At 48.6% G+C, this 23171-nt stretch overlaps 6 protein-coding genes across 6 annotated transcripts; 3 read left to right on the forward strand and 3 right to left on the reverse strand.

Annotated features, from left to right (window-relative positions):
• Positions 1 to 466: 466 nt before the first annotated feature.
• On the reverse strand, positions 467 to 2468 carry BO86DRAFT_308140 (FAD-binding oxidoreductase; the record flags this gene model as incomplete). Its single annotated transcript, XM_025667764.1, has 4 exons — positions 467 to 550; positions 607 to 782; positions 834 to 2108; positions 2192 to 2468. The coding sequence occupies 4 exons, from the start codon at positions 2466 to 2468 to the stop codon at positions 467 to 469; spliced, it is 1812 nt and encodes a 603-aa protein (XP_025529859.1).
• Positions 2469 to 3170: 702 nt separating this feature from the next.
• BO86DRAFT_334382 (NAD(P)-dependent alcohol dehydrogenase) lies at positions 3171 to 4782 on the forward strand. Its single transcript, XM_025668855.1, has 3 exons — positions 3171 to 3524; positions 3617 to 3739; positions 3821 to 4782. Exons 1-3 carry the CDS (start codon positions 3498 to 3500, stop codon positions 4745 to 4747), a joined length of 1077 nt encoding a protein of 358 aa, XP_025529860.1. The 5' UTR covers positions 3171 to 3497; the 3' UTR covers positions 4748 to 4782.
• A 507-nt stretch (positions 4783 to 5289) lies between these two features.
• Positions 5290 to 6615, reverse strand: BO86DRAFT_308106 (putative Ras family GTPase (Rab4b); the record flags this gene model as incomplete). The annotated part of the gene is made up of 4 exons (XM_025667759.1): positions 5290 to 6146; positions 6232 to 6266; positions 6337 to 6401; positions 6550 to 6615. 4 exons carry the CDS (start codon positions 6613 to 6615, stop codon positions 5290 to 5292), a joined length of 1023 nt encoding a protein of 340 aa, XP_025529861.1.
• Positions 6616 to 6701: 86 nt separating this feature from the next.
• On the reverse strand, positions 6702 to 9898 carry BO86DRAFT_24341 (uncharacterized protein). Its single transcript, XM_025667109.1, has 3 exons — positions 9830 to 9898; positions 9577 to 9755; positions 6702 to 9488 (listed from the first exon to the last, which is right to left on the reverse strand). The coding sequence occupies exons 2-3, from the start codon at positions 9673 to 9675 to the stop codon at positions 7086 to 7088; spliced, it is 2502 nt and encodes an 833-aa protein (XP_025529862.1). The 5' UTR covers positions 9676 to 9755; positions 9830 to 9898; the 3' UTR covers positions 6702 to 7085.
• Positions 9899 to 10406: 508 nt separating this feature from the next.
• On the forward strand, positions 10407 to 12111 carry BO86DRAFT_24592 (SSH4 family protein). Its single transcript, XM_025667129.1, has one exon. It carries the CDS (start codon positions 10905 to 10907, stop codon positions 11844 to 11846), a length of 942 nt encoding a protein of 313 aa, XP_025529863.1. The 5' UTR covers positions 10407 to 10904; the 3' UTR covers positions 11847 to 12111.
• Positions 12112 to 20712: 8601 nt separating this feature from the next.
• Positions 20713 to 22896, forward strand: BO86DRAFT_308185 (glycosyltransferase family 2 protein; the record flags this gene model as incomplete). Its single annotated transcript, XM_025667768.1, has 4 exons — positions 20713 to 20750; positions 20873 to 21742; positions 21989 to 22280; positions 22783 to 22896. The coding sequence occupies 4 exons, from the start codon at positions 20713 to 20715 to the stop codon at positions 22894 to 22896; spliced, it is 1314 nt and encodes a 437-aa protein (XP_025529864.1).
• Positions 22897 to 23171: the final 275 nt, after the last annotated feature.

Genomic DNA, 23171 nt, shown 5'->3' on the forward strand with positions numbered 1-23171 from the left:
CGATAGCCAAGCGCCGTGTAACCACCACTGGAATAGACCTCTATCCGAGCAGATGCAAAGGCATATCTAGGCTGGATTGAATGGCAAAGTTTCAGGTCATTGAGCAGCGACTCGAAAAAGAAGACCCACGGAGAAACGAGTCATAACAAGACCGAGACCAATCATTGTTAAGGCATGTCTGGAGATGCAGGAGAAGTCATTACCGCATCAAGCATGCGGTGCGACTTCGCAATGGACCACAGAGAGGCAGGAGCGGCATGGCTCTGGCCAAACGTGATCTCAAACTCATCGAAGCGAGAAGAAGCATGAGTGCACCTGCATGTTCGGGTTGCCGCGGGAGTTTAAGAGGTTGAACTTCGAGGCGATACCGTATAAGTTCAGGCCACAACTCAATCTTGATTCTCCACATATAACTGTAAGTAATCTCGGGATCATTCTCGTGACCTCGTGGACATATCTCTTGTCATCACCATTGTTTGACCGTTGGCGGCTCCAGACGGACAACTTTATCGGGGTTGAGAAGGCAGAGGGGGTCGAAAGCAAGTTTGAGCTGGAAGTTCTTAGTCAATGAAAAATCGTCACACATATTTCATAGGGACCACATACCCGACGCATGGCGTCCACGGTGCGTTCGCCTAATTCATGTTCCAAATAATCCCGTTTGACAAGACCGACGCCGTGTTCTCCTGTCACTGTGCCTTCCAGCTGAATAGCCCGCTTCACCATCCGGTGAACCACAGCCTCTGCAGTCTTTCTCTCGCTCTCGTTAAAGAGGATGATGGCTGAAAGCGTCAAAAACAAGCCTCTGGTATACCCGGGTAGATATCACTCACCATGGAAATTACCATCTCCGACGTGGCCACAGATACCTGCCAAAAGGCCACTTTCAGTCATATCTTGTTTTGTGGTTTCAATTATCTGGGGCAGTTTGCTCATAGGTACCGCCACATCCGTTGTCCAAACATGGTCCTCGGGGCCTCTTCGCATAGCCATTACACTCCACAGCGCCTGTTTGCGGGCACTCCAGAGTTCCTGCATTTCCGCATCACCGCGTGCAAACTCAAAGGACCTCCCTGCCGAGGATGAAACAATTTTCTGCACAAGATTTATCTGTTCTTTGACGCCCAAGGGAGTCCCTGTAAATTTGACGAAGAGTGTAGGTGTCTCCTTCCATTGTCGGCTGGTCGTCTGGCTGGCATTAATACATTTCATCTGGACGTCATCCAGGATCTCCAGACCGGCGACGGGAATGCCTTCCTCTACTACACGTGTGACACATTCCGCCGCATCCTGTATTGTCTGGAAGCTTGCAACGGCAACATTCTCACTTTTGGGCTTAACAGTCAACTTTAGGGTTGCTTCTGTCACAAGCCCAAGTGTACCTTCGCTGCCAATGAATAGCCTAGTGAGATCATACCCCGCACTCGACTTCCGCGGACGTTGCCGTGTCTTAATGACTGTCCCATCGGCAAGGACGACCGTCAGGGAAAGCACCCACTCGCGCATGGTTCCATACCTATAGGCATTTGTTCCAGAACAGCCGGTACCAACCATGCCGCCGATCATAGCGCCAGGACCAGGGTCTGGTGGGAAAAACAGGCCATCCTCGGACAGCTTCTCGTTAAGCTCCTCCCAGCCAATGGCAGGTTGAACCACGACGTCCAAGTCCCCCTTGTGAAGCGCTAAGATACGATCCATGCGACGGAAGTCGATGCAAACACCGCCTCTCGTGGGTGCAAAATGTCCTTCCAAGCTTGTCCCACCAGAGTACGGCGTGACAGGGATTAGCCGCTTATGGCACACCTGCATGATTTGAGAGACCTCTGCCGTGGTTGAGGGATAAAGAACCAAGAAGGGCTTTTCATCAGTCTTCGGCGCATATGAAGACCAGTCAGACCCCGAATGGATCTCCAAGTCATTGTGTTCCGTAGAGACGTTCTCTTTCCCTATGATATCAACAAAGTCTGCCCACGCAGCCTGTAGATTTGACGGCGAGACGTTGTGTCTTGGTGGCTCTGCTTCATATATAGGTGTTGTTGATGACGTAGGCAAGCTCGCGGGTTTCAGGGACCCTAAGAAGTAAGCCCCGGCGGAGAAGAAGGTCAATGCTAGACATGCGGCATCAGAGAGACTTGTCACACAATAGAACCCAAGGGAAACATCTCATTGTAGAGGTGGATGATTCGCATACCGAACATCATAGCTGCATAGCGACCACCCTGGGATTGGGTCTGATACTCTGAGTAACGCTCCTGCTCGGCACGCTCCCTCCTGAGGCGCTGTTGTGTGCTCTCATATAACTGATGCTTGAAAGACTGAGACTTTTCCTCCGAGGCATAACGGGTGGATTTGCAGAACACCCTCCGCTGAAGTTCTACCGGTGCAAGTTTGGTGTAGCGAACGCCCGCTCTCAGTTGTAGAGTGTACCTTGTCCGCAACGAGGCACGGAAGGGGTAGGACCTAATCATCTTGAGAGTCGGGGTCAGCATGAAAATGATGAGAGCAATTCTTGTTTTTTAGGACGTTGACATCCTATTGCTGGAGACCGTTTGTAGAGAATCAGTACCTTAAAGCATGTAACAAGTTGAGCTTGTTACGCTTAGTGAGCTACATTAGCCATGACTAAGCCAAACCGGGAAACCCAACTGAACTGCCCAGTGTAAGGTATAGTAAGTACATGTCGAAATTGAATACCCGTATGTACAGTATGTATAGGTTGGTAAAGAATACCAGCACGGAGTAAGTACCTATCCACTATTCCCAACTGATCATGTGATAATGAACCGGCTAAAAACCTGCCTGTAGGGTACACCACTCCATCCCTACCTAGTACTGTACATACATATTTAGTGAGTCAAAGTCTCGACTCTCAAATACCGGTTAAATTGCAAACAATCCACCAATTGGTAATCAGCCGGGCTTCATGCCGACTCCTTTTCCCCCCATCTGCGGTCATACTTACCCCGCCATATTATCCTGCCGTCTCAACTGTAGTTCACCTGAGCTTCCAAATTATCGTACTAGTGTTGATATAGCTCCATCATAATGGCTTGTGAAGAAGGGTAAATCATCTCTATTGCTTGGCTAGACCCATGCAGGTTGCTCGGAGAAAAATTAGGGTCAATCAAGACAATTGGATCATCGCCTGTTCAACAATCTTACCCACCCCCTCCTCCCCCACCACTACACCCATCAATACGTAGCTATCTTGATTATCCTTTGTCGGTTGAAAGCCTGCCAATTGTTATTTAAGTTCCTCCTGCTCTCATTTTTCATTTTTCATTTTCACAGTTGTGCCACTCCAAACATTCTCTCCCACCTTCTGCTTCTGTTAGCCCACTTAAGACATCAGAGTGTGTCTTGGACGTGTTCCATTTTACCACCTCACCCTCTGATCCAGAGCCCAGCCTTCTTCTACCGCACTGCTCAAAAAGTCACTATTATACCTATCTCATCTCCTCGGCTCATTGCAAAAATCAGGTGTAAATTTGCCGAAGATGTCTGCCCAAACAGCCACTGCTCAAGTAAGCAAGAAGACACGTTCTTTGAGAAGCATACACCTGTATAGCGGGTCGGGAATTGGCAATTGCTAATGTAGGAAACCCAACATATATAGAACCTCTCGTTCGTATTGGAAGGCATTCATCGGGTCAAGTTCGAAGATCGTCCGGTCCCTGAATTGAAAGGACCCCACGATGTCCTCGTGAATGTCAAGTTCACGGGTATATGCGGGAGCGATGTACGTTCTATTGATAGCGCTGTATCGATCGCGCTTGGACAGATGAGTCGAGCTTCAAACTGACTTCGGTACAATCGCTAGGTTCACTACTGGGAGCATGGTTCCATCGGCCAATTCGTCGTCAAAGACCCTATGGTGCTAGGCCATGAATCATCAGGCATTGTTCGCAGGGTCGGCTCGGCGGTCACGGGGTTGAAGGTGGGAGATCGTGTTGCACTTGAACCCGGCGTCCCTTGCCGTCGCTGTGAACCGTGCAAGTCTGGGAAATATAACCTGTGTGAGAAAATGGCATTTGCCGCGACCCCCCCATACGATGGCACCCTCGCCAGGTACTACGTTCTGCCCGAGGACTTCTGCTACAAGGTCCCAGACAGTATTACCTTGCAAGAGGCTGCACTCATGGAGCCCCTTGGTGTCGCGGTACACATCGTCAAGCAGGCAGATGTTAAACCTGGCCAATCGGTGGTTGTATTCGGTGCTGGACCAGTGGGGCTCCTGTGCTGCGCTGTAGCGAAGGCGTACGGCGCGTCCAAGGTTATTGCCGTGGATATCCAGAAGCCGAGACTCAACTTTGCCGCAAGCTACGCAGCAACTTCAACATATGAGCCGTTTAAAGCCAGCCCCTCGGACAATGCGAAGAGAATCATCGAGGAAAATGACCTAGGCTCGGGCGCAGATGTAGCAATCGATGCATCCGGAGCAGAGCCATCTGTGCACACTGGAATACACGTCGTCCGCGCTGGCGGAACGTACGTACAGGGCGGCATGGGAAGGAGTGAGATCACCTTTCCGATCATGGCTGCATGCACCAAGGAATTGAACGTGAAGGGCAGTTTCCGTTATGGTAGTGGTGATTATAAGCTTGCAGTATCGCTTGTTGCCTCGGGCAAAGTGAATGTCAAGGATTTGATCACTGGTACTGTCAATTTTGAAGATGCTGAACGGGCATTCGAAGAGGTCAAGGCTGGAAAAGGTATTAAGACACTTATCGCTGGTATAGAGTCCTAGACACGAACTGGGTACAATTGATACCAAGGCTCGACCGGGGTTTTCAAAGATCTCCCGCTTCCAGTAGTATAAGGTCTAACTATCCTCGGGCTTGTAGTGATGATATAAGCGTCGTCATAAGATTCAAATTCAGTCGCTTTGGGGGTAAGTAGCAACGAGTGTGGGCCACCAAGATGTTATTTGCCATGTAGAAAATGATTTAAGATTGAGCTAGGGTTTGAAGCCAAAGAACTCCAGGAAGACAACTCAGTACAGGACACTTAATCACGGGGTCGTTTAGTCTGCGAAGAACAGCCAGCGAATGCAATTAGGGTATCGTGCTGATTGAATTGGGAGAGAGAAGTTCCGAGCGAGATCAGACTATCTCCTGGATGAGGCAGAGACACAAGCTAGTCAATTGTTATTTCCAGAGATTTCACAAAATGAACGGTGACCGAGGGGTATGATCGGTGGTCGGCCCACTCTCCGTTATAGTGATATCGAATGAGGAAGACTGTATTCGAGCTCCGAGCTGCACAGTCGCGACGATAACAGGCAGCAGGTCAGCAACATCTACCATCTTTTCTTCGATGAGAGTCGCTCAACCTAAACACGTCTTCCCATTCTCTCAAACCACCTCTTCGGCTATTGTCGGCTTCAGCTCTGTTGTACCGACGACGCATCTGGACAGAACCATCATCGAGCGTTGTTCGACTCCGAATACTAGATCCATCACTGGCGCTGGGACCATAGCCACCATCCCCGTATTGGATTCCACTTTGTGGGTCATCAGGATCGATCTCTCCTAATTCAATCTTTGTGAGAATTATCCGGGCCAGCCGGTTGAACAACTCTTCCACACCCTCGCCGGTAAGGGCTGAAATTTCGACAGCTACCGGGATACCGGATTTGGCTGCCCAGCGTGACACGTTTTCAGTGCTGACTTCGCGACCGTGCAAAGTGTTTGTCGCTGTTAACCTTGTTCCTGCTTCATAGAACACTGTAGAACGAACAGACCCGCCGGTAGAGTCTGGGAGGAAAGAAGAATGCTTGCTGGACGTGCTAGACGGTGTAGGAGGCGGCCGGGAGCTATCATCGAAGCTGTTATTATGTTGCATGGCATCCGAGTTAAGATCTGCTTTGTTCCCCGCGAGCAGGACTGTGAGATTGGGGGAAGCGAGAGCACGCGCATCCATTAGGAATGTCGGAAGGGACGTGAATGAGGCCTGGGAGGATACATCATAAATGAGGATGGCCCCCGCAGCCCCTCGGTAGTAGGATCTGGAGACAGATCGAAACCTCTCCGTTCCAGCCGTATCCCATAGCTGGAATTTGATTCTTGTTCGCCGGGAGCCGGTGCCTAATTTGACTATCCGGGAGGAGAATTCCACCCCGATCGTTTGCGAAGACAGCACTCTCCCTAGACGCACACAATCTGTTAGCAAGCCAGGCTACCAGCTCGGGACGAATGTATACATAGGCTAGGTCAGAGGTTGAAACCCTACATTCATTCTTCACAAAGCGATGTAACACACAGGACCTTGGTTGTCATGGATAAGTGAGCGAGTGATGAGCTTTATTGGCGTTCAGTGAATTCCATAGGGACTTACTTTCCAGCCCCGCTTGGCCCAAGAAGGATTACCTTAGCCAAATAATCGTACATACTCTCCAGTTCCTAAAATAAGGGGGGGGGAAGATAAAGCGACCGGTCAGTCCTGGAGCAAAACGAGCAGCTTCTGGCACAACGACTACATCGATTCCAGTTGAGGGTGAGGAGCGTCATGTGTATGTAACGTAAGGGGCATAATGAGAAGATCGCATACCTGGTTCCTCTCAGCCTGGAAAGATGTAGCTGAGGAAGCATTCGAGAAGCTCCTTTGACGCACCATGGCGCCAAACAAGAGCCATCTAAAGGAGAGACTCGGATGTTGTGAAGGCGAAGGGAAGAAGAAAGGTGACGAGGCAGGTCAAAGTTACTGATGTAGACCGTACAGTACCACGTATTGTAGACTGTACAGTACCCCTGCGCAGGCTCCACACTAAAGGCAACTATCGATTGCCCGCCACAATACGAGCCCACACATCAAATCCCAAATCTGCCTTCCAATTCATTGCTACTCCGCACACAAGTCTTGTCACAAGGAAATGAGTTGAGGGATCTTAGGCCAAGGTTTGCTACATATGTTCATGAAGAAACAGATAAGGCTCTCCGACCATCATTTAAATCTGATTGAGAGCTAAAGACGATTTATAAGAGCACGCCACTAAGGCTCGCTGATCGCAAGAAAACCAATGCTGTCCGTGGCGCGAGAATGCAGAAAGAAGACATCAATTTGAATCTGCCAACAAGGTTCGTGATTTAGTGGCACCTCTTGCGTAAATGGACAACAGTACTCCATCCTTCGCAACATGCTTGGCTCATCTTGTGTCCGCACCAGCAGCTATGAAGCGAGTGAGCTGCTATACTTAGTCTGTCGGATGCGCTACGGGTACCTGGTTGGCTGATAGATTGCCTCGATTGCCCGCTTCTGGACATAGCAAGATCATTCTCCTTATCGGTGACAGCTGCTTCTCTTTCCTCTGTCGGACATTCGTGTTTTGTTGGAGTGGGATGATCCTGACTATAGAGGTACTCTGAATACATTTGCGAAGGAATATCATGCCATTGCCCACAAACGCAGCAGATAAGAAATACCTTAGAAACATGCCGACCTGGGCAGTATTTCGGCTGGCCGCCGGAGTTTTTGGTTTGTATCAGCAAAGTACCAGATATCGCGGGTGGTGCTTGCTTCCGTGCTGGTGAAAGACAAGCACTAAAGTCATGCCTAGAATTTTCAATTTCAGGATTTTTTGGACAAATTGCGGGAGAGTCATTCTCATATATTGATTGTGAAGCGACGGAAAGACCCTCATCCGCCGTGTTGTAATCATCTGCCGACATCTCGCGAGATGAATTGTCCAATGAAGACAGAGAACAGTCAAATGGCTGTGGTTGATCGACAGGATATGTGTGGGTGACTTGTGGATTCTGTACCTCTGAAGTCCATTTGGACTTAGTGAGACATGTCTCATGATCGAGGTAAGAGTTTAGCTTGCACATGGCCTTGGTCTTGCTCCGCCCGACGCCAGCGCTGTAGCTGACTGAAGCCCGAGAGTGAAGGTTTGCTCTCCCATCATGCGAATGCCCGGATTCAGCCATACTTGATGCCAACGAATTTATTCTCTCATCTTGAATCCTATGCACATTATCATTGGAGGTATATTGAGGGCGTCTGTTTGAGAATATTGGCCGGTCACCGTCGCAATACTTATATGCAGGTCTGTGAATCTTTGCTCTTTCAGATGAAGCGCCAAGGCCTTGATGATTTATCGAAAGCGGTCGCACTGGGCTTGATCTGACAATTATGCTATTTTCCAACCCTTTTGAGTAGACTTGTTTCATTTTCTCAACTGTGAATTGGGTGGTTGGTTTGAATGAGGTTGGATTGGTTAAAGCTGGTCCGCTCGCCAAGTCACCCACCGAGGTCTCCACCAGGGGCGATGACTGATATTTTCTATATTGCCTCTGGAACTGTCTGTTATTGGAAGGCCTTGCCGAACTAGCTTTCCAGGGTTCTTGTTGTGAAGTGGTGAAGTCATTGGGGTGCTGAGGCCTTGCAGCGGACTGCTCGACTTCATATGAACGGGTGTGCCCGTGGTTATAAACCAAATCTGCGCGGGTGTCTTGGGTGTCTTTGATAGCGGATTTTATATTTGGCAGTAGACGCCCAGAGGTCTGAACAACCTCAGGGATCCTTGTCTCTATATTCAGGACCGCTGAAAACGAGGTACGATCCAAGTCTCTTGTTTGTTGCGACGCTTTTGGGGCTTTTAGCTCGGGCTTTGCTGATGAGGAAGTATGACTCTCGTTTCTATATGCGGCTGGCCCCTGCCTTGTCTCGTGGACCAGACACTCGTGGGGCAGCCGCGATTTGCTGATCTCGTTCAGATCATAGTCTACGGTCGAATGGGTAGGCTTCCCCGGAGGACCGTCCTTGTGATATGAAAGCAATGCATTTTCCGCAGTGAGCTCTTTCGATAGCGCAATGCTGAATCGCTCTGGTACTTTTAACACCGCCCGATTCCCTGGATACAAGTCAGCATTCGGCCTTGACTTTGCGGTGCTAGGTGACTGTTGGCATAGTCCCCGGTCAGCCTCGTGCGCCGAGCTCGGTCGAGAGCGCGATGAGCGCCTTGAAATGGAGAACATGGAAGAAAGCCTAGCCGAGGACCGAGAATCATCCGCACTCGCACTCGACGCCCTGCTCCACCTGTCCAAAGGTTGTTTTTTGGAAAGTCGGCGGGTTTCCCTTTTCAACAGACGGGATGTTCTGGATTCCCCGGCCTGTTCGAGCCTGAGGAGTTGTTTCTCGAGCTCTGCCCGATCTGCTTCCAAACGCTTCGTAGCCCGAGTCTCTTTGTTCCTGGGAGCGCCACTGTGTCCCTTCGCCGGGGTCTTGTTATCAAGTGTTACCGCAATGTCGCCTTCAAAAGAGTATCCCGTCCTTTTTAATGGATACGCGTTGAATAGCGATGCTGATAGTCTCTTGGCCCTAACGTCTCCGATTGACTGCCTCGAATCTTCATGTTGACCCTCCTCCGTACTTATCTGAGAATGCCCACTGCTGCTTGAAGAATTCGAATTTGATCGCTGGGTGGCTGCTTTTTCTGGCTCGGACCTTGTTGTCTGGGGAGTGGCCTTCGGACTTTGGCATTGCTTGCCCTGGGGCTGCTTTCGGAAGAATCAGCGTCCAAAAGTGCTTTGTCGATATGACAGACATGAGGTATATGTACGAGGACATGATACTCACATGTGTTTGCTTGTCAAAGCCGAGTGCCCGCTGAATTTGCTGAGTGATAGACGGTCTGCGTGGCCTTCTACTCAAGTGGCTGTTCTGATCCTGCTTCATCTTTGCGACATAGATCCGGCAGCAAAAGGTGACTGGTTGGGGGAATCATAGCACAAGGCGTTCACTGGCGGAGAGACAACCTGAACCGAGCCTAGTCATGAATATCACCAATCGCTCTTAGTTGTAGGGCTGGGCCAGATAGAAGTCCTCGTACTGGTGAGGGACCTGCTAGGGGTGTAAGGCGAGTTGTGAAAGGCGATTAGCACAAAGTAGGGAGGTCGGGGGCTGAACAAACTGCAACAGCGGTTTCAGCCGCCTCACCAGCTGCAGGCCAGCAGCACGCGAAGCTCGGATCCCACAAACATGGGTAAGAAGATGGCGGGTCAGCTGCAAGGGTCTGATGTCACGCCGGTCGAGGTCCGAATCGATGCTTCATCCATGAATGAGCTCTTTTGACTGTTTTGTTTCATTTGCTTTCTCAGACTCCTCTCTACCTAGTATCCTTGGCCCTAAACTCTCAGGAGCATCAGAGTGGCATGATAATCGGGGGGCGAGGTTCGCAGGCCTAGATTTCACAACGTAGGAAGACTCTGCCGGGCTCATTGGGCATTGATGCATGCACGCTCTAACTTAGTGAGCAGTTAGATAGTACATACATACTGTACATACTCGTAGTATAAGTAGTGGTTTTTAAAGATTCATGTAAGGGACCGGAGAGTGCAACCGAGTGAGATGAGCGCGTAAGGGGAGACGGCAAACAAGGGGCAAGTCTTTTCTATTCCATCATATGCATGAAACATAAGCTGCAGAGCCAGAAGGTGTTGCAATGAGTTTTCAAATTACGTGTGCAGATCGATATTCAGGGCGATTGATGATAAATCTCTCCGCATTTCTTGATTATCGAGTTCGTTCAAGACAATGTACTGTACTGTACTGTACTGTACTGTACGGGTGCATGTGACATACAGCTGACCCCGGAGGTGGGGCCTGAAGAACCACACAAATAACTTTACAGTATGTATTAAGGAGCCCTGCCGAGACCCACACACTCATCTGCCACCCACGGAGCAAGTCCAAGCCTCTATCGGCCATCAACTTCAACTGTGCTATGACTACATACCATAGTGGTGTGGCAATCAAAATATTTGGATGTTTGAATATCGGCTCACTCTTCTGATCATTTTGTGACGCATTTTTCAAGAAGAGAACAGACAGCAAGGTGGCAGAGGGTGACGATATACGAAGTATCAAACGTGACATATAAGTGAAAGTTCGATTCGAGTGTTCAAATGAATCAACAACCCAAGAACGTATGCCAGGAGTCCCCGCCGGATTATGCATATGTTGTCGCTTCATCGTCGGCGAACACATTCCTACAGCCTCCGGCTCCTTCTCCATACCACAACTGGCAAGAGTCTCCAGAAGAAGATAGCTTGCCTCCACCAGCAGCGAGTTACCTTTACTCATCTACTGGCAATGCCTCCTCCCATGACGCTTTGCGTGCGCACGAGTTCTGTGATGCACACCCACTAGATCCCCCAGCGGTGCCATCCGTTGCTGCTTACAGATCTGTGGAGCATTATGATTTGACCCCAGTATGGCCGTTGGAGTTTCATGGCAATGTGCATGTTGCTCATCAGGGTCGTTGGACGGGCTCCACGGGCCACGGAAACAATGACTCTATACTGACAACTAACTTGCCTCTTTACTTCTCTCTGATCGACTCCCCTCTTCGCACAAATATGGTCAAGTCAATCTACTTCGAAGTCAAATTACTAGGCCTCGGCGCAAGGTCCAGCAGCAGGCCTGCCGAATCTAGCGGGCTCGCTATTGGATATGTGGCAAAGCCATATCCATCTTGGAGGTCTCCCGGCTGGGAGCGAGGGAGTCTCGGCGTCTTCTCTGATGATGGCTGTCGCTTTGTGAATGACTCCTGGGGCGGGAAGCCTTTTACAAGTGAATTCCGCGAAGGAGAAACGGTTGGCCTAGGAATGTTGTTTCGACAGTCATGCGATAAAAATAGAGTTGATGTAACCGTCTGCTTTGCTCGTGATGGACAACAGGTGGGGGCTTGGGATCTTGCTGAGGAAAGAGATGAGGACTCCGGTGGAATTCAGGGGTTAGAAGGAGATTTCGACCTGTATGGGGCTGTAGGTCTTTTTGGAGTGGTGGAGTTTGTTGTGGAGTTTAATCCCACAGCTTGGTTATGGACTCCATCATATGTTGTTTGATTTACTCACACGTTTGTTAGCCTCGATGCTGGCGTACGTATATTGCAACTCGTTTGTTTGCACTACGACTCTGGCTCAACTGGACCTCGGAGTCGGAGTAAAGCCTTGGGATACACCTTAGTAATGAACTCTTATGCTCGCATGGGAAGGATTCGAAGAATCCTGCAGTACAGGCAGGAACAAATGTATTCTGCCGTATTGCTGCACATTCCTATATGTGCGCACATGCAGGCAAAACTGGACCTGCCTTTGATGATAAATCAATCAATATATATGAAAACTAGCAAGTCGTGAAAAGCCAAGTCGGCAGAATAACCTGACAGCTAAGGTGGGGGCAAAGATGAACAGAATAGGCAGCTAGTACTCGACATGCACCCCCAACGCTAAGAAATGATATCTTCTAGAAAGAGACCTGCAGATTGGCTGGGGATTGCCCTGCTGATGCACATGCTCAATACATTAGTGTACGGGGGGAGTTTAACTGCATTTCCGCTGATGCTGTGAACGGACGACGGGAACCATGACAGGGGGGGAGGACATGTTCTTAAGCCGATATGCGAGCACTGACGTCACACCTCAGACAGATCATGCATCTCCTATACTCCTGTATAGCCTTCATCAATGGGGACTGATGAGCACTCATTCTCGAGATAGAAGAAGAAATCGGACCATCCCTATGGCGCTGCTTGCCGATAAATGGAATTGGGGTATGTAGCATAGTAGCCATAGTAATTATCAGATAGTCATGTCTCGTCCGCCTTGGAAGATTATGAATATGATGTAGTTGCAGATGAGACTAGAAGAAGCCGGCAGATCTACGGTACCCCAATCGGAATGTATGTATAGTACAGTGCGTACAATACAGTATGGAACTAGTTACCCAGCTTGTTGTTGTATTGGAGTCAACTTGTAAATTTGCACATGCATGACTCTCCAGTCCAAAAACATCCGTCAATCGATTGTGATTTATGGCCAAAAGAGGTTGACAGGATCGCTGCGGACTGCTGCTTTGATTCGGTTATTGTATCGTACTGTAAGTAGCTTGGTGCTTAATCATGGTACTGTATGTACAAATGTCGGTCCGGACACCGCCTGGTAATTCTTCCCCCAGGAATTTTCACGGCTTTCGCAAATTGGAGGTTAAAAGAAGAGGGATGCTAAAAAGACAAATTCAGGATATGAGTGCGCAGTTCGTGGAGTAGGTACTACATTTTCCGTAGTGGAGTGGAACGACCAGAGTGGTATCCTGCTGCAGTAGCTGCCATCTACTCCGTACCACTCGTATATTTGCGAAGCAAGTTGAACTTAGAACGCCTCTCTGTGAGGGAACTGGGAAACCACAGATGACTTGGCCAAGCTTCAGTGACCCGTAGCACCCCCATGCCCCCCAATAGCAAATACTACAAATGCTCATGTAGTAGCTAGAGAGAGCAGGCTGAAGCGGGTTGCCTAACGCCCTGCTCAATCCCGGCCCATGCTATCCGGTAGTTATACATGCAATGCCACAAATCACCCGTCTTCAATCTTTGCACTTGATCACCACCTTATTGAGGATATTGCAAGACACAGCATGAAGCTTACGGAGGACCAACCTGACACTCCACATTTGGAATGGAGATATCATGTGGAAGTCCAAAAGCCCTATAGAAAGAGTAATAGAGTATGAATGCCCGTACTCGCAGTGGTGTGGCTTGTCGGCATTGGAAGTAGATCAATTTGCACCCCACGTTACAATGCTGTATGTACGAGGACTCTTAAGTAAACCGTGTCTGCCCTGCCACTCATCTGCATTCGTTGGGACCGTTCCCTGTACGTCTTCTGTTTGGTTAGTAATGCCATGCATTTCTGCTATCAATCACTAGGTATTCACTCAAGCTTGGCCGAAATTCGGAACATGACTAGGAGTGCTATGTGTCTGTCTAAAGGCAGCAAGCTTCCTGAATAGCCGGTCCACGGCGTCTAGATAAATGAATAGTGCCAACCTAGTCTAACGACTACGGAGTAGTCAGTTTCCCCTCGCTCATCGCTGCCGAATCCGTAACGTGCAGGCCGCAGGCTTTGCAGTGTTCTGCCAACAATCGGACGCTTATTGTGGAAGCGGGTTCACTTGCAGCAAAGAATTGCCCCATAGCATGTGCGGCCCCCCCATTTACTCCTACATACGAGTATTCTTGTATGGGTATGTACTGCGTACTGTAACTTACATGGAAGAGGATCCCACCAGTAAGTACTAGGCTGCGCTAAATACTAGGCTGCGCTAAAATGTGCACAGTCCGCCCTCACCAGAAGATATTATCACTCAAACGGAGTCAGTCTGAAGACTGTAGGTCTACCGAGTGTATCGCTCTGTAAGACGAGGCCTACGTTGGAAAGCTATTCCCGGCAATTTATTTAACAAAGCCACGGCCGAGTGAATCATAGGCCCCTTTCTCATACCCGAGCAAAGTTGCGTGATATCAGCTTGCGCATATTTTCACCTCGAGTCTAGATAAGTACGGATTCGGATAGCTAGATCGAGTGGTGTCGTATAAACACGGCTGGCGTGCTGATCGACCGCATACGCTGCATGTCATCTCCCTCGTTGATCGATGGGGAACGGAATCTGTCATACTTTCCTGATAAGCGCGACCTTGGTATGCGGGTAAAAGATAATGCCAGTGTAAGCGGCACTTCATATAGAAGTTTAGGCCTCTGAGGCAGGTCGCAGTGAGCACTTCGGTGATCATTAATATAGCCTTGATAGGCAAACCGGCGTCCGTTGATAATGGGCTAAGTATGCATCTCACTCTTGTTACAAGCATCCGCCGGTAGATGACATGTAAACTATTTCATTTGAAGGTCAGGATGTCTGCACACACCTATGCACAATACAGTACATATTGAGCTATTTGAAATCTCTGGTGGATAGGCTACTTAATTTTCTGAGCACGGCATATTATGTGTTGTGCAAAACCTAGCTTATTAGTAGCCAATCCTCACACTGAATCATGAACCTGGTCACGAATCAATTGGACAACATCGAGGGATGTGTGATTAGATAAGATTTCAACCTTCTTATTTAGCTACTAGTACAAGCACTGAACACCAACCTTTAACTCATACCCTGTAGTACTGCATGCTCTGTATAACAACAGCTGACTAATACGACCTGACTAATATGACCCGATTCGCGACTTCTTTCTGTACGTACTCAGGGTGCCCATCACAACATACGAGCAGCGAATTGTTGTGGGCGCGCCGGAATGGATACTTCCTCGGTCATTTCCGGGTATATGTGGAGAGAGACGGAGTCTAGTACATAATACCAGATATGTCCGTGCAGCAGCCGAGATATGTCCTGTACGCGTCTTTTTTACTCGCCTATATGTCCAAGCCACACCGTGGGCAAGTCATGTTAGGCAGATCAGCTCTACGCCCTTGCTGTGAAAGTTGTGGTAACTGACCGAGGAGAAATCAAAACAGGACTCATTAATTAGAACTTGTAAATACTCATTAGATCACTAAACCCCTGTCACCTCAGTTGAACGAACGGATTTCTGACTACCTAGAGCCAAGAGGAATGAGCTAAGTACAGTACCGTACTGTACATGCAGAGCACTCGAAAAGGGTCGAGCAGCAAATCGGCAGACTTGACCCGCACGGACGTACTATGTACAGTACGTGTCTGGCTACATCTTCCGGATGTTCGTGTAATCCTCCGAACCGTATTTAGTGCCGAGTCAAGACGAAGTCCATACACGGGCGGTAATATACGAGAATTTATTGCGCTGTCATTTGGTAAAAACACTCACTTCTATACCGGGCCTAGTCAGTCGGGCAGTCCTCGGAGTCCGTAAATCTCCCATCACAACAAATACAAACATTTTTCGCAACTAGATTCGACTGCTCAATCATAGAACACTTTGCTCTCACTTACCGTTAAGAGAATACCAGGTTAGCTTGGAAGCTTTCTGTTGAGTACGTGACACTATCTGCAAGCCTGCAACAGCCCCGCCGAGTTCTGAAGCACATAACCGTTTAAGGTGACTTGCAGGAGCATCCACTTCCATCTGCAGCCACTAGTAAGGCTGGCGGGCTACAATTCACCTAGCACACTAGCAAGGAAAGGTAGGATCCATCCATTGTCCATGCAACTGCCATTCCGGGAGTAGTCTGCGGAAAGAAGGCATCCCTAGATAACAGACATACGATTGCACGATCACGAAAAGCCCACAGAATTGTTGTGCGCCAAGCCAGAATTGTTGGGATAATGCGAGTCTATCCTTAGACAAGAGGTGGAGCTCGGGCCGCACGTTCATGTTATGATAAGCAAACGCAGAAGCGGTTCAATGAGAGCAAGGAAAATGGGTGGATCCTTGAAGCATCTCTATGCTACGTCTGTGGTCTGTACAGCACAATACTAGTCGCTCTATATTTGGAGCTAAAGTGTGAACAGCGGTCCTGATTATACTATTAAGAGATGAATTCTACGAAAACGCCGTCTGACTTGGTAACAACTCAATTACTTGTGTTGCTCTCCAACGTAACTGCATAAGAGTATCGAGGCCAAGACTCCCAGCAGCGAGATAAGTAACGTCGGTTCTCATGTATAACCTACACCATAGAAGGGTGACCAGACTGGTGGGCTCCGAGAACGGACAAGCCAAGGGTGTAGCAAGTGGGTTAAAGACCCCAATCTTGTTGCAAGTCCTGCTTGGTAGTAGTAGAAAAATGATCTAGTTGGCGAGAGGCGACATCAATTCAATGTCCCTAGCAGTTCTAGAACTGCTCCCAGCCAAGGCGATTGCCTTACTAGTGTACTACTACCTACCTCCTAGGTAGCTTTTTTCATTTCCGTTTCTGTGCCGCTATTGAAACTATCTGGGGCAAGAAGGGAATTACGCCTGCGGAGTATACGTAAGTGTAATTTTACCGGAGGATAAGGGCCAAGTTTTGCCACAAACAAGATGCACGCACGAGCCATCTGTCAAACCTCTGGATGTGAATCCATGAAGCCAGCGATCAATGTGCCGCCCCTAAGTATCGATCTTGCGATGGGAGCAAGCTCCCTTCTCAACCCAAGGCTTTACCATAGCAATTGATTTTCTCATGGTCCACCGAAAAATGGAAGTCGCCCAGCCGCATTCTGTTGAATGTAGTGAGTATAGCATGAGCATCGACCACATAACACGGACTTGTACTAGTGTTATGAGCACTACTACGTGAGGTATTATCAGCATATGCTAATGTTGCTCTATTCCCCACCCAGGCTCCACGACCTGTTTCTGTGAAGGCTATCATAGGCCATATGAGTGCGGCCGGTGGGCTCGTCAGACGGGTTTGAGAGATCGCCACTAGGATCACCAATTGGCTTGCACATTTACAGCTTTGAGGTTTGCATGGTTATGCCGTCAGCTGTGGTTCAATCGATCAGTAAGGCAGATCTACCATGTAAGTAGTCAACCATAAATTAAAATCATTCCACCAGGCATTGTAGTTAAAAGCTCGTTTTCTCTCCGGGCCAATGCTCCAGGCCATCGATCGGGACAACAGTGCATCAGATGCTAAACCCTCGAGACTCAGTCGCCGGTCGAGTAAGCTGCATCGTTGATATTGATAGAATCACGGATGGGCCTCGGGTTGGTACGTGCTCCCTCCTAGTTCTCGACTACCGGCTGTCTAGGTCAGTTCATCTTCAATAGTCACAGGCGCCACTGATAGATGTCAGGAATCCACTCCTCTTTGAATGAGCTTTGAAGGGATAACATACCTGTCGCTTGTTGTGGACCTTTGTTCCAGGACGCCCGGAAGTTGTCGCTTAGCCACTTTGCCCCGACCTATACTCGTGCGAATGCACATCGTATTTGTCTGGTCATTATCTACTGCTTTAAGATCTGCGGGCACAGTAAAAAATTGCCCAGAGTTCTAGGTAGACAGCAAGCACTCCAGGTCTTAGTGATCTCAAGGCCCATTGGATTGATTCAACCTGTGAACTGCACTAGAAGTAGAAGTAATGCCTTCCATAAATACCATTTAGTAAATTTTGTAGTGATTCAAGTTTTTACCTTTTCCTTTCGGAGATAGTAATGCTTACTGTCGAGTGGCATACATCCCAGGCATGATTTAATCCTTTTCCTTTTGGCTTAATTCGAACAACCATCAGTGGTGAATTTAACATGCCCTGTACTCTCCAAATATCATAGTACAGAACAGCAGCACAGGACATCGATCGGTCGCCACTCTAGAGTAATTTTGACAAAGGGCAAGGTAGTACTACTAGATCTAGCAGTTTAGAAAGGAATTTTTGGTACCATGTGCACATTGAAGCTCGAGCAAAGGGATAGATAGCTGTGATGATGCTTAAGAAACTTAGCCCCGAAGACCAGCGGACTCCCGATGCCGCCTCCGGAATGGTAATGGTAATACCGGCAGTGTCATGCGGGCTGTGTGTCTAATTGAACAGAAGTCTGAGTAGCACGTGAATAAGCTGGTATAACTTTTTTTTCCTTCCCCCCCTAACAGCCTCCCTTCCCCCCCCCACCTCCTTTTTTGTTTTCTATTTTATTCGATTTCTTTTTGGCTCTTTTTCTACTCCGTGCTTTTGTCTTCCCACTTTCCTCCTTGCTCACTTGGACGGCTATCCCCGTCTTCATATTTCACCCCTCATCCCTTATTTTGTTTCAGTAAAATCCCCGATCGTAGCTAACCAATTACTTTAATTTCGATAATTAGACACCTAACTTGTGTACTAATCAACACTATAGTTAATGATGCCTTTAGATCGAATGCGCCATGCTGCATCTCGATAGGAATAGAAGTCCATTGTCAGCCGTTAGTGTCTTTCGTACCTCCTTGATCCATGGTAGGGAATTGAATCAGGTCTCTGATTTCCTGCTCTCCGCTGATATACATTGTGAGCGGACTTTAATTCACTTTGATCATAGTCATTGTACTCGCGTTTGCAATTTACGTCGATACATTTTCTCTCATGTCTTTTGAGCAGAGAAAGCTGCGGGTCGTATCCAATGGTTGTTCCAAGGGTCATCGATGGGTATGAAGGAACTTCTTTACAGGAGAAGAATTGGCGCACCTGCCACTGGAGGTCGACAAGAGCCGAGGTCGGCCTTGAGAAAGTATCAGTGAGTAGCTCGAGGTTGCGATCGAATTTATTGAACTGTACTTGATGGAGTAGCTACCTTCTAAGTTACCGTTGCCAGTAGGTTAGTCTATACTTTACCCACTTGTGATTCCTTGTTCAGTTGGCTGATCCCCCAGCCGACAAACAAACTCTGATCGCCTCCACCTACTCAGTATTGTTCTCCCTAGTTGTTTTAGGCTGTCGGCTCATCGGCGTCTCTTGCCTGTCGAATATGGTCGAAAAGCCACCTCAGTACGGAGTAGTGTAAATGGACTTACGAGCGGATTACGTAGTCGGCTATGAGGGTGAACACAACAATATAATAAAGGATTGGGGGGACTAGATGTCCATAAATTCTCTAGTGTAACATTCGGCTGCTGCAGGGATTTAAGAGAAGAGAGAGGGAGAGAGGGAGGGAGGCAGATATGTGTGGATGTAAGCTTGGACCTCCGACGCGACAAATGCCATATGTCCGAGAGGCAAGAGCAAGAGGAAGTATAGTGCTAAAATGACTCCTCGTCTGCATGGTCTTTTCCTAACACAGTGGCCAGTACTCAATTATTTACTTACTCGCCCACATACCATGTAGCTAGTCTGTGTACTTGTTTCTAGATACAAGCTTCTTTAGCACGTCGTAGACACATTTAAGTTGGGACATTCTGTACTCCCTTTATTTCACCCAGAGCACCATTTCAAGTAACTTGAGAGGCATTTACCAGAATCATGAATTATACTAGCATGGCCTCTGTTTTGTTTTCCCATCGTCCCCCCTTCTCTCTCCAATCCTCATCCCCTATTTCTGCTCCCCCCCACCTCCCGGGTAAAGTACAAATTTTCTAGTAAATAGAACTAGTGGCTAGCTTCGACTTTGGTCTCGTCATCTTACTGCGAGAGTCAATCCACCACCCACCACCCACCACCCACCACCACCACTACCAGCAATAATACTAGTCTCCACTCTCTGGACTATATCGCTAGCACTAGCCTACTGTTGCACTGTAGTACTCTGTACGTAGCTGCATGCATGGGCCGCCGCCAATCCCTTCTCCACCCTCACTATCCTCCATCAGTCCATCTAGATCCAGGGTCTCTGACGCACGAGGCAAAAATACACCTGCATGACACTCGAAATGACAAAGGAACTGGAGCCCACGAGTAACTTATTTATATTTCTCTTTACGGATTGGTTCAATTTATTGTCTGGATGTCGGTCTTGACCATGTGCCTTCCTTGCCATTCCGCCGCTCCAGCGTCTCCATTTGCAACAATGAAAAAGTCTCAAATGCTGCTTCCCTGCCCATAAGTAGTTGGCACTTACTCTCTCTAGGAACCAATTGATCTGGCAGTCTCGCCCTCATCCATTTTTTTTTCTTTCGCAGAGCGCTCCCATGACCTCGGAGTGTGAAAGCTTTTCTACTTCAGACATTCGTTAACTTTGCTTGGGCTTCCTCCCCTAAGCGGACATCCCGAGATCTCCTGTCACCACCTTTGCCCCCGAACCTGACGTCTTCCTTTCTAGATAGGAGGCCATTGTTGGATTGTCACTTTTCGTCCGTACCAACATTGCTTGGTTCTTTGCAAGATTAGTGTTCAACGCCGTATTGGTTCACGAACATTACTCGTTGGTCCAATACTTCATTCTGCGCGGATCGATTGCAGATCAAGGCAATTCTCGCATCCAACTTCCTTGGCCTTAGGCCTTCAATCCCGAGTGATCCATCCGTAAGTGATTGCAAGGTTGCGATAATCATGGAATTTCCATTTCTGCGAGCATTTGTTGCTCTTTTGTAAGTGACATTCACGTCAATACTCCTTGGGACCATATTGCCGCCTCGATTCCGCCTCCCACTCATTTTTTGAGCCCCAGAGCGATTGGGATGCATGTGCTGATGAATCGGTTGACCTGTAGTATCTACCGATACTTTCGTCTGGTGGTAAATTTGGTTTCTTTCTGGACTTTCAAGCCCATTCCTCTTCCCGAGAACCCGGAGCTCACTGCCCAAGATGTCACGGTGATACTTCCTACGCTAGAAGGGTGCGGCGATGAACTTGTGGAGACGATAAGGACAATTCTCGATAATCATCCCTTCGAACTATTGCTGGTCACGATCGAGGCGAATAGAAAGAAGGCCGAACACATGCTGAGCTTGATGCCTGCTTCAAAGTCCAAAATTCGTCTGTTTACAGTGACGCACCCGAACAAACGCCGCCAGATGACACGAGCAATCCCAGAGGTACGCACGGAAATCACCGTCTTTGCAGATGACGATGTGAGTTGGCCACGCACAGTACTTCCTTGGATCCTGGCGCCTTTCGAGAAGGATGAGCGGTTCGGTGGTGTGGTCACCTGCCAACGGCTGCGCCGTGCTATTGCACCCACCATGTCCCAGCGCATCTGGGGATATCTTGGGGCCTTGTATCTCGAACGACGAAACTTTGATTGCGCAGCCACCACGCACATAGATGGAGGGTTGCCCTGCATGTCCGGACGCACAGTCGCGTATAGGACCAAGATTCTTCAAGATGAAGGATTTACATACGCTTTCACAAACGAGGAATGGTGGTTTGGCAAATATCAATTAAACGCAGACGACGATAACTTCATCACTCGCTGGATGGTCTCTCATGGCTGGGAGACTTACATGCAGTACCACCCTGAGGCCGAGGTCTTGACCACTCTGGAGAATAACCCGAAGTTCCTGAAACAATGTGCACGCTGGTCTCGAAGCAATTGGCGGAGCAACCTTACAAGCATGTTTCATGAAAAACACGTTTGGTAGTAAGTTTACCTTGTCATTTTACCTTTGTTCGAACCATCCCTCAGGCCCTCAGGGTACCTACCCTTCTTGGCTTGCCCTCAACAATCCGTTCTGAGCATATTTGGGGAGCGTACATCATTGTTTCACGATGCGCAATGAGACAGAGTGAAACAGAGACGTTTGCTAGCAACTTTGGACATATTCTGAGCTCTCATTAAGCTGCTGTTGGTCTTTGTTGGTTTTGTGTATGCTAATTTCTTTTGTAGCCGCCAACCTTGGAGTGCATATGCTGTTCACTTGACGACACTCTCGCCCCCAGCGCTGTTGGGTGACTTGCTTCTCCTCTTGTTGTGCCACAAAGCCACGGTAGATTGGGACATTTATGCTCATACAATGGCTATGCAAATACTCGGAGCTTGGATGCTCATGAGCAAGTTTATCAAGCTTCTGGGGCACTACATTCGATATCCCGTGGACTTCGTTTTGCTGCCGGTGTCAATACTCTTTGGCTATTTCCACGGGGGAATCAAAATCTACGCCGTGCTCACTCTCAATGTGGTAAGTTGCGTTTTCGATTTACAACATTGTCTATTTCCCCCAGTCCAGGGCATTCATTGGAGACTGAGAGCTACCCTCGGATTGTCCTCAGCCCAGACCCTCTCGCCTTACATGTCACCCCTGTCTCCTCGTGCATACTCATGTCTTCGTGTTCATTCTGAACGGCCTTCCCTGTCTGGGTAATTCCGAGCTATGTTTGCCGCCCGACCTATTCTACTCCACCTCCTGGATCTTCGAGGCGATCTCCTCTCCAACCACCATTCCATCCGCATTCGCCTCTCACTTTCACTTTTCCTGTTTATCGTCACCTGTACTCAACCCTTCAAGTGCCGTTCAGTACTATAAACCCCTCACCTATCTTTTCATTCATACACAAACTCTCCCTTCGTTTGTCCCTTCGCTATCCAAAGACTTGCTGGGTCTATGCCGCGTGCGGGGTTTTTGGGAGCGTGCCTATCCTTCGATTTTCGAATTCATCAGCTGACTTGGGATCCCCCTGTAGACTGCATGGGGTAGCAGAGATGGCGCTGACGATTACGACGCCGAACGTATGAAGAAGCGAACAGATATAGATCGCATGAAACGGCCATATTACCCAAAATTTATCACGCAATAATGCCAGCTACTGCACACTCCAAAAGCGATAGACGTTCCACTCCCCATGCTAAATCGCCCGTGCTTGTGAGACTAAGGCTGGACCGGTCTGATCATCGAAACACCATGTCCATATTTCTCTAGCCTGGTTGAGAGGACAGCAACGTCCTTCACACCATCCTATATCCACGTGATGCTATGACTCGTGCTAACGATGAGACGCCCTTATGACACCGATTCTGAGAAATCCCATTCTAGACCAGGCCCATCAAGTTTTCAGCGGCTCGCGGGGCTATT

This window comes from Aspergillus japonicus, assembly GCF_003184785.1.
Source record: "Aspergillus japonicus CBS 114.51 unplaced genomic scaffold BO86scaffold_11, whole genome shotgun sequence".
NCBI lineage: Eukaryota > Fungi > Ascomycota > Eurotiomycetes > Eurotiales > Aspergillaceae > Aspergillus > Aspergillus japonicus.

Bases quoted from the DNA above. Each gene is read 5' to 3' on its own strand.
- BO86DRAFT_334382 (XM_025668855.1), top strand. From the start codon at position 3,498: ATGTCTGCCCAAACAGCCACTGCTCAA. The intron at 3,525-3,616 runs GTAAGCAAGAAG...CAACATATATAG, and splicing joins CCCAAACAGCCACTGCTCAA to AACCTCTCGTTCGTATTGGA. The intron at 3,740-3,820 runs GTACGTTCTATT...TACAATCGCTAG, and splicing joins CGGGTATATGCGGGAGCGAT to GTTCACTACTGGGAGCATGG.
- BO86DRAFT_24341 (XM_025667109.1), bottom strand. From the start codon at position 9,675: ATGAAGCAGGATCAGAACAGCCACTTGAGTAGAAGGCCACGCAGACCG. The intron at 9,489-9,576 runs GTGAGTATCATG...AAGCAGCCCCAG, and splicing joins GCTTTGACAAGCAAACACAT to GGCAAGCAATGCCAAAGTCC.
- BO86DRAFT_24592 (XM_025667129.1), top strand. From the start codon at position 10,905: ATGAATCAACAACCCAAGAACGTATGCCAGGAGTCCCCGCCGGATTAT.